The sequence below is a fragment of the Hemiscyllium ocellatum genome, chromosome 20 (genome assembly GCF_020745735.1).
Source record: "Hemiscyllium ocellatum isolate sHemOce1 chromosome 20, sHemOce1.pat.X.cur, whole genome shotgun sequence".
NCBI classification, from domain to species: domain Eukaryota; kingdom Metazoa; phylum Chordata; class Chondrichthyes; order Orectolobiformes; family Hemiscylliidae; genus Hemiscyllium; species Hemiscyllium ocellatum.
In genome coordinates this window covers 17,145,115-17,162,199 of record NC_083420.1, presented here as the reverse complement: position 1 = coordinate 17,162,199, position 17,085 = coordinate 17,145,115, and the positions used below count along the sequence as shown (strand labels likewise).

At 40.1% G+C, this 17,085-nt stretch overlaps 1 protein-coding gene across 2 annotated transcripts in view; it reads right to left on the bottom strand.

Annotated features, from left to right (window-relative positions):
• The window catches only part of b9d1 (B9 protein domain 1), a 35,171-nt gene that overhangs the window by 2,600 nt on the left and 15,486 nt on the right, over positions 1-17,085 (bottom strand). The window contains exons 3-6 of one of the 2 annotated variants that reach the window (XM_060840539.1): positions 11,025-11,136; positions 10,525-10,621; positions 3,504-3,566; positions 996-1,063 (exon numbers count right to left, since the gene is read on the bottom strand). In XM_060840539.1, coding sequence (XP_060696522.1) covers positions 996-1,063; positions 3,504-3,566; positions 10,525-10,621; positions 11,025-11,136 — 340 coding nt within the window. The remainder of the gene's footprint in view (positions 1-995; positions 1,064-3,503; positions 3,567-10,524; positions 10,622-11,024; positions 11,137-17,085) is intronic. The other variant, XM_060840540.1, reaches the window with a different exon arrangement.

Sequence of the window (17,085 nt, the reverse complement as noted above, 5' to 3'; positions counted from 1 at the left end):
AGGTGTCCTGAGGAGTGGCAGATGCAAGTCCTATTGTACTCTAAGATAACCTTCGCTGTCCACAACACTACCAATTTTGTTATCATGCAAACCTACCAACCATGCCTCCTATATTCACATCCAAATCATTTATATAGTTGACAAAAAGCAGTGGATGCAGCATTGATCCTTATAGCACACGGCTGGTCACAGGTCTCCAACCGGAAAAACAACCCTCCACCATCACCACCCTCCATCTCCTACAGTCATGCCAATATGCCAATTTTGTTACCAGTTTGCTAGCCTGCCCGCCCCCCTTTCCCCCCCCCCCCCCAAGATTCCATGTCATCTAACTTTGCTAACTAGTCTAAGAAATCTGATCACTGCTGAAGCCCATATAGATAAAGTCTGCTACTCTGCCTTCATCAGTCTTTGTCATCACCTCAGAAAACTCAAGTTAGAGGGACATGATTTCCCATGCACAAAGTCTTGTTGACTATCCCTAACCAGTCCTTGCCTTTCCAAATGCATGTAAATCGTGTCCCTCAGGCTCACCAGTTTATAGCTCTTTTCTTTTCCTTATCACCTTTCTTAAATAATGACAACACTTGTCTTCTGGCATCTCATCCATGGCTATTGATGATACATACTCTCAATAAAGGGTCCAGCAATCTCTACCCTAGCTTCCCACAAAGTTCCAGGTATATCTGGTAAGGACATATAAATCCCTGGAACCTGAACTGTAGCCTGATAAGCCCGTTCCATAACCGCGGCAAACAAGTGCAGTGAACCTCACCCCAGTTTGAGGGTGGAAGCAGTGTGAGGAAAGAAAATCTGAGCCAGTACTGTGATATTCAGCATGCTATATCATTTTCTATAAAGGCATCATTTTCCCTAATCTGTAACGAATTCATAAGTCACTGCTTGTCAGATTTAATCATATGAAATTACTAGCCCTGTGCACCAGAGCAGTTTCACTGGTAATATGTAAACTGAAAATATTCTCTGACTCAAACCTTCTCTTCCTTCTCCTTGTGCAACCACTTTAGGATCTGTAAATTCTGGGCGCCTTCCTGTGAGCCAGCTAAACAAAAGGAACAAAATAATGTGTCATAATCTCTGATAATGATGCAAGGCAAGTTCAGTCTTCAGAAACTGAAGACAACATTCCTTCCGCTGATTCAAACATATCTGCTACATTGTAGCTAGATAGAGATGGTCTGCAAACTCTAATTTAGCTAGCTCACTGAGCTTCCATGCAGATAGAATTCCGAGTACCTCTTACAGAAACAGTCCATGGTGTTTGTTTTAAAGAAATCAACCTGTTGAGTAGTTGAAATAGTGGGACTTGAAAGCAGGCCTCCTGACTCAGAGGTAGGGACTTTACCACTGCATCATGAGTCCAAAGGAATCACCTATTTCAGATGGCCATTTCACAAAGACCATTCACACCTGGGCTTGAATTGAGAATTGAACCCGATGTGTGACTTACCAAATTAATCACGTGCTACACCCTGTAATAAAATAGCTTAGCAGTATTCACTATTGAAACGAAAATGAGTAATGAGTTTGGAAAAATATTAGAGAATGTTTTGTATTCCCATAATAAAATTAAGAGTTAGAAAATTAGGTTTTAAAAGAAATAACAATGCAAGTCATGTTCAAACCCCCTATTGCATTACTGTTGGGAAAAATAAACTAGGATTCAAAATACAGGAAGTTGTTTTATTATAGTTTCGGTTAGGATTCTCATCCAAGCTTCTATTACCCTAAAAGTGATAAGATCCACACAAACTGCCTCCAGAAACATAAGCAATATGGATTTGCAGATGCGATCATGTTCTTTCAAATCATGGCTGTTACTCAATATGCATTGATTAGTTATGAAGGCAGAAAGTAAAAATGTCACTTGCTAAAATTTTACTTGTCTCATGAGCGCATACATCCTGGCTGAGACCGGCACCTTTTGTGAACCTCAAATGTCCCAAATATAATTGATAGCTATTAAAACCAAGCAGTGTAAGGACGGGGATAAACTAGAATGGAATATAAAAGAATGCATGAAAATAATTAGTTATGGAAAGACAACATTGGAATAATGAATTAAAACATGACTGCGTCGTTATAAAGTTCTTAATAATTCCCACAGTAATGGACAGCAGGAATCAAATGTTATAAGATGGTGTAACAACTATAAATCAGATCACCAGATTTTTAATTTCTATCATTTGTATAATAAATTCAGATGTTTGTGCAATCATGATTTGATTAAATGGAACTATCAGCACTGCTTTAAACATCAGCATTTGGGATTGTTGTAACGACCATTTTGTGGATTATTCTTCTCAAGGGTTTAATGCATTTACGGCACAATCTAAAATTCCGGGAACTACCTGTTATTGAGGTAAACAGGTTTGTCATTGGCAATCCAGACCCTAATTTATCCCCATTTTACTGAGTCATGTACTGAGCTACCTTTAACAGATTATCCTTGAATCACATTTCAAAACCATACACACATTTTAGCTCTGGTCGCATTAGTTACCCTCTTAAACTTCAGCTTCACCAGCTGTACACCAATTTATTCCTTCCTGTAGCAAGTCTTTTCAATTTCTTGTTTCAATTGCTTTCCAATCTCTCTCTAATTTAAGTAAATAGTATAATATATTGGTGGAATTTTAACAAACTATATAACTTAATCACCAAATATGATCAGAGGGGTACTGCCTCAGGACTGTTCTGACATTAAACACAGATTGAGAAACAATGCAGGGGCCCAGAATTTTAGAAATTGCAGTACTACGATCTACTTGGGAGCCTGAATGCTAATTTAGGACTCAGATTCATTTACACCTCACAAGGTTTCAAGCTGGTCATCCAGCAAAAAGAGAACTCCCAGTTGTTACCCATTATTGTGGAGGAGTACCCTGCCATATTCTGAATGTCCATTTGGGATTCTGTGAAGACCAATTTCCAACACTACTGGAAAGACGTTGCTGAATTCAAACATTGACAGGCAGTCTGATTGTACAGAGTGCTCAAGAGATGGAGAGCTGCTCCAACAGCATCAGTTTTTATGTAACCGTTCCATGTGCCTGCTCTACCATTCAGTATGATCACTGCATGCCGTACAAATCTGTATCCTGTTCCTGCTAATCCATTCTAAATTGCCTGCAAAAGATGTTGTTAGACCACTTTCTTGAGGCACTGCAGTCAGCGATGTGATTGTTACTGTTCGTTTGGAAATAACTCCAGGGAGGGACGAGAGGAATGATGCAGCTCTAAAGATGGGAGGTAACAAATCAATCCTCAAGTTTTTGATAATTTGTTATCAAAAATGAAGATGCTTGTAAATTGTCAAATAGATATGACAATACAAGCATAAAAATGTTAACACAATCCTTTTAATCAGATAATATACTTAACTGCTCACATTTTAAAGTTCTGCAAGCTTGTAATAACCATTATTTTAATATTCTGTTTGGAGATGACAACTAAATAATGATATCCAAAAGTTTAATTACCTTGTAAATTTTTGAAGCTTAGATGAAGACTCTGGGACAAACATTGGAATAGTTCTTTTATGTCTACAAATAAAAGCACATTGCCAATGCAGCTTTATTTCATTTTAAGCTTTGTTGTAAAGTTGTATTATTCTATGAATATTGCTAATATTTAAAAGTACACCCATGTACAAGATTACACCATAACTAAGCATTTTTCAAAATATATTCTATCTGCTTATGCAGTTCTAATCCATTTGATGCCTCCTTATATCCTCACAATTTTAACTCTTCTACAGAGGTTTTGTCTTCAACAGAATGTGAACCGCTGTGGCTACAGTACAGATTTCCGTGATAGCCCACTAGTGTCAGCCTGCCATCCTGAGAATAAGAAATTTATTTCCACTGTTTTCTGTCAGTTAACTAATTCTCAATACATACCAGTATCATCTTACATAGTCTAATTTATTGATCTCACATGTGGGACTTTATCAAAAGGTTTCTGACAATTCAAATAAAAATACTAATTTTTGAGGATTTGGCGTTAATTCGTTTGTGGGTGTCGCTGACTCCAACAATATTTATTGCCTTTGAAGTGGTGATAAGCTGCTTTCTTGAAGTGCTGTGGTGTACTTGCTGCAGGTAGACCAGAATCTCAATTTTTTTTGGGGGGGTGGTGGAAATTTCCAGGATTTTGACCCAGCCACAGTGAAGGAACATCAAGATATTTCTAAGTCAGGATGGTGAGGAGCTTGAAGGGAAAAGAGCGGGTGATTGTGTTTCCAGGTATCTGCTTCCTTATCCTTCTAGCTGGAGGTGACTGTTGGCTTGAAAGATGCTGGTTAACAGTCATTGGCAAATTTTTGCAGTGCATCTCATATGCAGTGCACACTGCTGCTACTGAAAAGCTTCTTAAATGGTGTTGCTCATTCAGGCAAGTTGGAGAGAATTCCATCACATTACTTCTGCTTTGTAGATGGTCAGGCTTTGGGGAGTCAGGAAGTGAATTCCTTATTACAGTATAATCTAGCCTTTGAACAACTCTTGTAGCTATTGTATTTGTCTGTCAGGTCCTGTTCAGTTTCTCATCAGTGGTTGATATTGGGAAATTTAGCAATGGTAATGCTACTTAATATTAAGGGACAGTGAGTAGATTGTTTACTTGAGATGGTCATTGCCACTTTTCAGCCCAAGCCTGGATGTTCTCCAGATTTTGATGCATTTGGACATTGCTTCATTATCAGAGGAATCACGAATGGTGAACATTATGCAATCATCCTCTAATATCCCCACTTCTGACCTTACTATGGAGGGTAGTTCGTTGTGAAACAGCTGAAGATTGTTGCACTTTAGGCCCTAATCTTACTCTAGTCATTCTTTTATTCCTGACATACCTAAAGAAAAATTCAGAGTTTTCCTTGATCCCACCTGCCAAAGACTTCTCGTGTCCCCTCTTGGCTGTTTAGGGCCTTTTCTGGCTAATTTGTAACTCTTAAATGCCCTGAGTCTTCACACCTCATCTTAGCATAAGACTCCTTCTTTCTCTTGACAAGAGATTCAACTTCTTTAGTAAATCACGGCTCTCTCGCTCAAATGCTTCCTGCCTGACATCTGTAGAATTTTAAAAGATAACCACCAATGCATCTATTATCTCTATGGTGAATAATTTTGAGAGCCACTCTTAATTGATATTAAATTTCTTCTAGCTCCTCATTTTTATGTCTTAGTTCAATAATACTTATGGGAGGTTTTCTGTATTTGATCTGAAAATAAAACAGTAATTGTGTTTTTTTGCCATTTCCCTATTCTCAATTATAAATTCTTCTGTCTCTGCCTGTAATGAATTCACATTTACCCTTGATAATATTGTTTTGTTTTCATATACGTAGAGATGTTTTACAGTGTACCTTCTAAGTTTCACACTTTCATACTTTGCATTTGTGTTCCCTCATTCCTTCCTTTATCAGATTCTTGGTCATCCTTTGCTGGATTCTAAATTGCTCCCAATTCTCAGGCTTACCACTTCTTCTGGCAACCTTTACAATTCATTTGCTTTGATCTAATGCAATTTTTTTTTAGCCACAGTTGATTTTACCTTTCCTGTGAACTTTTCTGTCTTTGAAGAATGTATATTTGTTGCAGACCATGTAAAACCTCTTTAAATATTAATCATTGCTTGTCTACCACCAAGTCTTCTAATGTATTTTCCCAATCCACCATAGGCAACTTGCCCTCATGCTTTCATAGGTTCCTTTATTCAGGTTAAAGACTTTTGTTTCAGAATGAACCATAATCACATTTTATCTACACTTCTCGTTACTGCAGGAAGGCAGCCAACATTATCAAAGATTCCTCCGCTGGTTCTAATCTCTTCCAATTGCTTCGATCAGCAGAACATACAAAAGCTTAAACACATACCAACAGATTAAATAAGTCTCTTCCCTGTTATTAAACTGCTAACTGGACCTGTCAAATTTCAAATCTAATGTTGATCTTGCTTTTGTACACCCGTGCAGTCGTAACTCTGTGTATGCCTTGTTCTGTCCAATCTACCCTACGATCTGTATGTTCTTATTTGTTATAACTTGCCTATGCTGTCTGCAAAACAAAACTTTCCACTGTAACAAGATACATGTGACGACAATAACACAAATGAAATCAAATAATGTAAATTTAAATGTTCACTGCTTCCCAAAGGTGCCTTTACAGCAAGGTTATTTATTAGCCTTTTCTCTGATAATTCTAATTCTTCAATGCACTGATATAAAAACCAGTGTGTGCACAGTCCAGGAATTCATCCTCTGTAGCCTAAACACTGAATAGGTTTAAGCGAAAGTGAGGACTGCAGATGCTGGAGATCAGAATCGAGATTAGAGTGGTGCTGGAAAAGCACAGCAGGTCCGGTAGCATCTGAGGAGCAGAAAAAGCTACATTTCGGGCAAAAGCCCTCAGTCTATATTATGATGTAGGATATGTGATTTATATTTATTCCAGATAATTTATTTTGCAACATTGAATTTTAACCTAGTGGTATATGAGCTTTGTGTGAGGACATGAGTTTAATGATTAATTTATATATATTTCAGTAACCATGGTCATTGTTTTCTCAAAGCAGTCAGTATGTGTTTGGGGATGCTAATGGGAGTTTGTTTACGTTAGGAACACGAGTCTTTCTGTCCACATGCAATATGATTGCACCTCATTATCCAAGTCAGGAGCCCATTCCCATTTTCTCCACATAGGCATTAAAAACTACACCTATCTCCTTGAAAACATTCAATTTTTGTCTCAACTGTTTTCCATGGCACCACTCTCTGGGTGAAGAAATTTCTCATCTCTGTAGTCTACTCTGTGACACCTAGGTCTTAATTCCCCAGTCACTGAGAATATTCTGTTTACCTTGTCTAGGCCTGTTAAAATTTAAATTTTTATGAGAGTCCCCTCATTCTTCTAAATTCGAGTGAATATAATACTCGGTTTTTTGAAGTAATGAAGAGGATTGATGAAGGCAGAGCAGTGGGTGTGATCTAAATGGACTTCAGTGCGGTGTTCAACAAAATTCCACATGGTAGACCGATTATTGAATTTATTGTCATGTGTACTGAGGCACAGGTAAAAACTTTGTCTTGTGAGCAATAAAGGCAGATCACATAGTCAAGTAGCATAGATAAGTAAATAATAGATAAACTTTAACATTTGCCTATACCTGGGTTTTTATTTTTGCAACTGTTAGTTAGTCCCTTCAGTATTCTAACAAGAGTAGGGTAGAAACTGTTTCGAAACCGGCTGGTGCGTGTTCAGGCTCCTGTACCTTCTCCCTGATGGTCGAGGTTGTAGAAAAACATCGCCAGAGTGGGATGGATCTTTGAGAATGCTGGCGGCCTTTCCTTGCCAGCGGGCCTGGTAGATGGATTCTATAGACGGGTGGTTAGCCTTTGTGACTGTCTGGGCCAAGTTCACCAGTCTCTGTAACCATCTCCGATCTTGAATGGTACAGTTGCTATACCAGGTAGTGATACATCCGGACAGAATGTTTTTGAAAGCTTGTTGTGGATGACCACTCCCAGGAGCTTGACACTCTCCACTCATCCCATCTCTGTGCTGTTAATGTGTAAGGGGGCATGGGTAACATCCCACCGAAAGTCAATAATGAGTTCTTTGGTTTTGCTGGCTTTGAGAGCTAGGTTGTTCTCCATGCACCATTTTTCCATGCCTTCCACTTCCCGTCTATAGTCTGTTTCATTGCCATCGGAGATTCAACTGACTATGGTGGTGTCATCAATGAACTTGTAAATGGCATTAATTTGGCTACAGAGTCAAGGGTATAAAGTGAATTCAGTAGGGGCCTGGTATGCACAGGGAATTTCATGTTGAGTATTTGTGAGGATAAATTATTGTCCCCAGTCATCACTGATTGCGGCTTATGGGTCAGGAAACTGAGGATCCAGTTGCAGAGACTGAGGCTTAGTCCGGGATCACTAAGTTTAGTAATCAATCAGTCTTCAGGGGATAATAGTGTTGAAGACTGAACTGTAGTCAATGAGTAGGATTCTTATGTAGTTGTTCTTGGTGTCAAGATGTTCTAGGGAAGAGTGAAGGGCAAGTGATATGGCATCTAACGTGGATCTGTTGATCCAATAGGCAAACTGGAGTGAGTCAGGCATAGTGGGGGACGGGAGTTGATTAATACCATGACCAACCTTTCAAAGCACTTCATGACCACTGAAGTTAGGGCTACTGGGTGGTAGTCATTGAGACATGCTGCAGGGAGAGGGATGATGTTGGCCCTCTTGAAACAGGCAGGGACAGTGGCCTGCTGCAGGGAGAGGTTAATGTCTGAGAAGACCTTTGCCAGTTGATCTGCGCATGCCCTGCGTGCATGGCTGGGTACTCCCTCTGGTCCCATCGCTTTCCTTGGATTCACATGAAGGAAATCTGATCTGACCTCTAATGCAGTAACAGTTGGGATAGGTTTGTCAGAACTTGTTGGAATAGGTGTTACCTTCGCTGAAATTCTGCTCAAAGCAAGCCTAGAGGGCACTGAGACTATCTGGGAGGTATGTGTCATCACCTGCTATCATGCAATGTCTCTTCTAGAACCTGTGATGACATTCAGCTCTTCCCATAGTCGTTGGGTATCCGTCTGGGTCTCTAGTTTGGATTGGTATTGGTCCTTGGCTGGGATTAGATCACATGGAATATGGGAAGAACTAGCCATTTGGATACTGAACTAGCTCAAAAGGTAGGAAGGAGAAAGAGGGTGGTGGTGGAGGGCCGCTTTTCAGAGTGGAGGCTTGTGACCAGTGCTATGCCACAAAGATCGATGCTGGGTCCACAGCTTTTTGCCATTTATATAAATGATTTGGATGTGAACACGGGTATGGTTATAAAGGTTGTAGATAACACCAAAGGTTGACCTGTGAGGAGGATGCAGAAATGGTTGAGTGTATTTTTGTTAACGTTGAATGAGTGGGAAAATGGTTATAAAGGTTGTAGATAAAACTAAAGCTATGGCGGACAGCCAAGAAGCTTACCTCAGAGTACAATAGAATCTTCATCAGACGGACCAGTAGGCTGAGAACTGGTAGATGGAGTTTCATTTAGATAAATGTAAGGTCCTGCATTTTGGCAAGGCAAATCAGGCAGTACGTATGCTTCCCTTTATTGGTCAGTGCATTGAGTATCGGGAGTTGGGATGTCATTGAATTTTGGTTAGGCCAGTTTTGGAATACTGTGCTCAATTCTCTTCTTCCTGCTATAGGAAGCATGCTGTGAAACTTGAAAGGGTTCAGAAAAGCTTTACAAGGATGTTGCCATGGTTGGAGGGTTTGAGCTATAGGGAAAAGCTAAATAGGCTGGAGCAATTTTCCCTCGAGCATTGGAGGCTGAGGGATTAGACTAGATTACTTAGTGTGGAAGCAGGCCCTTCGGCCCAACAAGTGCAACCCACACAGACCCATTTACCCCTTCTAACACTATGCTGCACTCATTCCATAGTCAATACTGCACACAGTATTCCAGAGGTGTTCTTACCAAGGCACTAAACAACTGCAGCATGACATCCCCACTATGAAGGCCAACATAACATATGCAGCAGCAGATGAAGGCAGCATATGTCTAAGGGCTGTCAAATCTCACTTTTGCTACCAAAAAGTGGATAACCTCACATACATCCACATTATGCTATATCATCTGCCAAGCAGTTTCCCACTCATTCAACGTTAACAAAATACACTCAACCATTTCTGCATCCTCCTCACAGGTCAACCCTTCTACCCAGCTTTATGTCATCTGCAACATTTGAATTGAATTTATCACATCGTCTGAGGCACAATGAAAAGCTTAGATATATTGAAGGCTTTCAGAAGATTCTAGAAATTTTTGGAAACTTTTTAGTTTGTTTGGAGCAAATGTGCAGAAATCTTGGTTGAAACTGAATATGTAAAACAGTTATTCCTGTGAAAGGGAGGTAGCTTAGGTTAGTTAAATTAAACTACTAACACAGGTAAACTATTTAACACTTTCAAACCATAAGTGTATAGTTCCAACTCTGAAGAGGTTACTTGAAACTGAGGTCTAAGCTCAGTTGTACAAAAAGGCTATCAGATTGTCAAGATGCTGCAGTTAAATCAAGCCCTATTAATATGAAAGAGAAGGGAATTCTCTCTGATGAGAGTAGTGAAAAAGAAGGTTTTTGAGATTAATAAGATTAAGTATTTTACTGTGTGCTTCAGAATCTTCAAATTTGTGTTACATGGTTTGACATTCTATTTTATCTCCTATGTAATAAGCTTTGTTTTATTGTTAAACCTGAATCTGCAACATTTTATGTTTGTGTTTCATGAATGACCATCTCATTAAAACCAGAAAAAACAAATATGATTTACCAAGAAAGGTTTCAGTCTGGGATCAGAATCTACAAACTGAAGTTGCCATTATTACTATTTTATGTGCACTCCTGATTTCCCTCACTGGGTCTATGCTTCCAAATTGCTGGACTACTGACCATGAATTCTTTTTTTTAAAAAAAGACCTAACTCACCTTCCAGGAGTTGTGGGAACATGAACACCTCCATAGCCACGGACGACATCATTTCCAAACAGATCAGCACCGTACACACTTATAACTATCTGTGGCCCTTAAGAGAAGGAAAGATGGGTGCTCAGCAACCGTGTATGCTTCAGATAACTAATATCTACAATAAATGTGACATTATTGAAGGCATTCCATCTCTGCCATAATGTCCAGATCAAAATCCCACATCAGGATGTCAGTCACAGAGGAGTATCGTAACGTCCAAAATAAATAGTAGAGTGTCTTACAGGACAGTGGTAGTGTCCCCACATCATGGTCAAAGGTTTGATTCAAGTCTTACCTGATGTGGATCACATTCTATCTGAATAGCTGGATTTTAAAAAATAGCTTTTTTTGCAGGTATTCCTATTTCTTAATGTTTTTAAGGTTGTCATTTTAAGATTTTTAAAAAGCGGAGTAATTTTGTTTAAAAGGGTTCCTGAATTTAATAAAGAAAAAACACTTACAGCCAAATGGGTTAGTACTCTTGAATGTGATTTCCATTGGAAAGTTCCACACAAAGCATTGATTGCTATCCCTATTTTTAGAGGTGATCTGGGATATCCCTTCCTCTAGACCCTAAAAAAAACAAAAATAGCAATTGCTACAATAAGGAGCAGTACACATTTTACTGAAGATAAACCTCCAAGGAGCTGCTGAAATTCCATGACTGATCGCGTGATCCCTTTACATGCATCCTATCTGTCCACAATCTATTTTTGGAACTTTGCACTACAAGACAGTAACAAAACTAATTCAACTTACATTAATTGTTTTAGTAACAGATGGATAGTACTGGATCCTTTGCTTGTAATCATCATGTTGTACAAGATTTGTGTGAAGACTTGTAGTTTGGGTGCTGTGTCGTGGTTGTGGGTATGTTTACCAAGCTGGGAAGTTGAGTTATAGACGTTTCATCCCATCTAGGTGACACCTTCAGTGCTTTGGAGCTTTCTGTGAAGTGTTGCTGTATGTGTCTTCTGGAATCTATTTGGTTCCGTTTCTGCTGCTTCCAGTTATTCATTGTAGTGGCTGGTATATGGTGACTAGGTCATGCTGGCATTATGGACTCCATCAACAAGCACATTGATCTAGACCCGATACACCGGCTACTACAATGAACAACCAGGAGCAGCAGAAACAGAACCAAATAAATTCCAGAAGATCCGTATAGGAGGATCCAAAGCACTGAAAAAGTGTCACCTAGATAGGGGAGGAAAAGTCTGCAAATCAACTTTGCAGCTTAGCAAACATCATGTCATTACTGGTTCTCAACTGCTTTCCAACGTGCGATAACAAAAATACAACTGAGAACATTTTTCACTGTAGTATATATTTCAACACTTTTTTATTAAAAGTACATTGCATTCCTTAAAAGTAATCATTACTAGTTTCAAAATGTTAAAGCAAAAGTAAAGTATCATATACATGGTATTCAAACAATGTCAATTACTCATTTGCAACTTCAACATGCAAACTTGTTTATATTTTCTTTGGTCAAGCAAAGTAAGAACATGAGGAGCCACAATGTCAGACAGTCTCTCAACCTTTCAATAAAGATCATAAGTAATGTTGATCTTAACTACGTTTTCACACCTGGTTCCCATAACTCCTGATACCCCTAAGAGTCTGTCCATCACAGATTTTAATGAATTCAGTTACTCAGTTTTCACTCCTCTCGAGGAAACCTGCTTCTCATTTTTATTTGAAATGAATGATTTGTTATTAAACTTTGATCCATGATTTTAGATGACACCATGAGTAGAAACAACTTAGAATAATCAATCATGTTAAGTCCCCTCAGAATCTTGTGATTTGAAATCATCTTAAGCGGAGACAGGACAGGAGGTGACATAATATTGATCAGGGAATCAATTACAGCAGCAAGCAGAAATGATCTTAGAAGGGTCCTCAAATGAAGCCATAAAGGTAGAGCTTAAAAAAAATAACAAAAAAGGAGCAATCATATGGCTGGGAATGTATCATAGGTCCCCACTAATAGAGAGAAATAGAGGAGCAGGTATGTAGGCGCATTTCAGAGAACTGTAGAAGTAACAAGGTAGTGACAGTGGGATAACTGTACACAGTATTTAAATGCGGTAGAACCAATGTCTTGTACAATTTTAACATGACTTGCCAGCTCTTATACTCAATACCCCATCCAATGAAGGCAAGCATACTACAGGCCGCCATGACCACTCTATCCATCTGTGCAGCAACCTTCAGGGTACAATGGACCTACAGTCCCAGATCTCTCTGCTCATCAACTTTCCCAAGGCTCTTCCATTCATTGTATAATTTGCTCTAGAACTAGACTTGCCTAAATGCATCACCTCACATTTGTCTGGATTGAAAGCCATCTGCTACTTTTCCGCCCAACTCTCCAGTCTTCTGTATTCTGCTGTATTCTCAGACAGTCCCTTATGCTTTCTACTACACCAATCTTTGTGTCATCTGCAACTTGTTGTGTCATCTGCAAACAAGGTTTCAAGATCGTAGGAGTGTATTGGCAGGTAGGAAGGTGGTTTGAAGTGTGTCTACTTCAATGCCAGGAGCATCCGGAATAAGGTGGGTGAACTTTCATTATGGGTTCGTACCTGGGACTTCAATGTTGTGGCCATTTTCGGAGACCTAAATAGAGCAGGAACAGGAATGGTTGGCCCAGGTTCTGGGATTTAGACGTTTAAGAAAGAACAGAGAAGATGGCATGAAGGACGTTTGAGGACTTGTCTACTGAGGTAGTATGGGGGCTAAGGTTAGAAACGAGGAAAGGAAAGGTCACCCTGTTGGGAGTTTTCTTTAGACCTCTGAATAGTTCTTGAGAAGTAGAGGAAAGAATAGCAAAGATAATTCTAGCCACCAAAAGACATGACCAGCTACCACTAGTAAATGATGAGGAACACCAGTTATCCTGAGACAATACATCCAAGATTTAGATATTTCAGTAAGAACAGGGAAGTGGTAAAAGAGGGGGAGGTGTGGCATTATTAGTCAAGGACAGTATTATAGTGGCAAAAAGGACATTTGATGATATCTCGTGGGCTGAGGTTAGAACACGAAAGGAGAGGTCACCCTGTTGGGAGTTTTCTATAGGTCTCCAAGAAGTTCCAGACATGTAGAGGAAAGTATTGCAAATATTGCAAAGATAATTTTGGATAGGAGCAAAAGTAACAGGGTAGTTGTTATAGGGGACTTACACTTTCCAAATATTGATTGAAAACACTGTAGTTCGAGTCCCTTAGATAGGTCAGTTTTTGTCCAAAGTGTACAGGAGGGCTTCTTGACACCATATGTAAGTGGGCCAACAAGAGGCAACATTGGATTTGATGCTGGATAATGAACTGGGTCGCATATTAGATTTGGAGGTAGGTCAGCACTTTGGTGATTGTGACTACTAGTCGGTTACATTTACTTTAGCGAAGGAAAGGGATAGGTATACACCACAAGGCAAGTGTTATAGCTGGGGGAAAAGGTAATTATGATGCGATTAGACAAGATTTAGCATGCATAGAATGGAGAAGGAAACTGCAGGGGATGGGCACAATTGAAATATGGAGTTTGTTCAAGGAACAGCTACTGCGTGTCCTTGATAAGTATGTACCTGTCAGGCAGGGAGGAAGTGATCAAGCGAGGGAGCTGTGGTTTACTAAAGAAGTTGAATCTCTTTTCAAGAGGAAGAAGGAGGTTTATGTAAAGATGAAACATGAAGGCTCAGTTAGGGCGGTTGAGTGTTACAAGTTAGCCAGGAAGGACTTAGCTAAGAAGAGCCAAGAGGAGATATGAGAAGTCTTTGGCAGGTAGGATCAAGGAAAACCCTAAAGCTTTCTAGATGTATGTCAGGAATAGAAGAATAACTAGAGTAAGATTAGGGCCAGTCAAGGAGAATAGTGGAAAGTCATGCGTGGAGTCTGAAGAGATAAGAGAGGTGCTAAATTAATATTTTTCATCAGAATTTATGCAGGAAAGAAGACAATGTTGTCGAGGAAAATACGAAGATGCAATTAGACTAGATAGAATTGAGGTTCATAAGGAGGAAGTGTTAGCAATTCTGGATAGGTCCCCAGGCTGGATGAGATTTATCCTAGGATTCTTTGGGACGCTAGGGAGGAGATTGCAGAGCCTTTGGCTTTGATCTTTATGTTGTCATTGTCTGCAGGAATAGTGACAGAAAATTGGAGAATAGCGAATGTCCCCTTGTTCAAGAAGGGGAGTAGAGACAACCCTGGTAACTACAGACCAGTGAGCCTTATTTCGGTTGAGAGTAAAATGTTGAAAAGGATTATAAGAGGTAGGACTTATAATCATCTAGAAAGGAATAATTTGATTCGGGATAGTCAACGTGGTTTTGTGAAGGATAGGTCATGCTTCACAAATCTTAGAGGTATTTGAGAAGGTGACCAAACAGGTGGATGAGGGTAAAGCAGTTGAGGTGGTGTGTATGGATTTCAGTTGAAACATTTGACAAGGTTCCCTACGGTAGGCTATTGCAGAAAATACTGAGGCATGGGATTGAGGGTGATTTAGTGGTTTAGATCAGCTGAAAGAAGACAGAGGGTGGTGGTAGATGGGAAACATTCAGCCTGGAGTTCAGTTACTAATGGTGTACCACAAGAATCTGTTTTGGGGCCACTGCGGTTTGTCATTTTCATAAATGACCTGAAGGAAGGCTTAGAAAGATGGATTAGTAAATTTGCAGATGACACTAAAGTCTAAGGAGTTATGGACAGTGCGGAAGGATATTGCAAGTTACAGAGGGGCATAGAAAGGTTGCAGAGCTGGGCTGAGGGGTGGCAAATGAAGTTTATTGCAGAGAAATAAGAGTTGATTCACTTTGGAGGAGTAGCAAGAATACAGGGTACTGGGCTAATGGTAAGATTTTTGGTAGTGTGTATGAGCACAGAGATCTGTGTCCATGTGCATAGATCCCTGAAAGTTGCCACCCAGATTGATAGGGTTGTTAAGGCGGCATAGGGTGTGTTAGCTTTTATTGGTAGAGAGATTCAGCTTTGCAGCCATGAAGTCATGTTGCAGCTGTACAAAACTCTAGTGCAGCCACACTTGCAGCATTGCGTACAGTTCTGGTCGCTGCTTATAGGAAGGACGTGGAAGCATTGGTAAGGTTGCAGAGGAGATTTACCAGGATGCTGCCTGGTATGGAGGGAAGGTCTTATGAGGAAAGGCTGAGGGAGTTGAGGCTGTTTTCCTTTGAGAAAAGAAGGTTAAGAGGTGACTTACAAGATGATCAGAGAATTAGATAGGGTGGACAGTGAGAGCCTTTTTCCTCAGATGGCGATGGCTAGCACGAGGGGACATAGCTTTAAAATGAAGGGTGACAGATATAGGGCATGTGTCAGAGGTAGGCTCTTTACTCAGAGAGCAATAAGGATGTGGAATGCCCTATCTGCAACAGTGGTAGACTTGCCAACTTTAAGGGCATTTAAATGGTCATTGGATAAGTATATGGATGATAGTGGAATAGTGTAGGTTAGATAGGCTTCAGATTGGTTTCACGAGGGCTGTAATGTTATATGTTCAATGAATATGGGAGGGTGCATCAGTAAGTTTCCAGATTATACTAAATAGATGGAGAGGTAAATAGTGTGGATGATATAGACTGACTGAATAGTGGCAAATGGAATTCAATCTGGATAAGTGTGCAGTGATGTACTTGGGCAGGACAAGGAAATACATGAAGAGTACCAAATATCTGGTGGAACAAACAACTCTGGATCCCAGAAAGAAAAACAGAAACTGCTGGAGAAATTCAATACGTCTGGCAGCATCAGAACTGTTCTGAAAAATGGTCATTGGACCCAAAACATTATCAGCTTTCTCTCCACAGGTACTGCCAAACCTGCTGAAGATGAAGATCAAAGGATATTGGTCTGCATGCATACCAGTTCTTGAAAAGTAGTGGGCTAGCAGATAAACTCTGTGCCTTTTAACTACTTTAAGATCTTTTATACAGTTCCAGGGAGTTTATGCTGGAACTATATAAAATGTTGATTAGGTCTCAGCTCGCATTTGACAAGGTTCTTCATGGTAGACTGGTTAGCAAGGTTAGATTCCATAGAATCCAGGAAATGTTAGCCATTTGTATACAAAACTGGCTTGAAGGTAGAGACTGGATTCTGGATTAGTGGTGCTGGAAAAGCATAGCAGTTCAGGCAGCATCCGAGGAGCAGTAAAATCAATGTTTCGGGCAAAAGCCCTTCATCAGGAATACAGGCAGAGTGCCTGATGGGTTGAGAGATAAATGAGAGGAGTAGGGTGGAGGTGGGGAGAAGGTGGGGAGAAAGTAGCATAAAGTACAATAGGTGAATGGGGGTGGGGATGAAGGTGATAGGTCAGGGAGAAGTCGGGGGAAGGTAGCAAAGAGTATAATGGGTGGATGGGGGTGGGATGAAGGTGAAGAGACTGGATGCCTCCTAGCACAGCGCTTTAGGGAACATCTCTGGGACATCCACACCAATCAACCACACCATCCTGTGGCCCAACATTTCAACTCCCCCTCCCACTCTGCCGAGG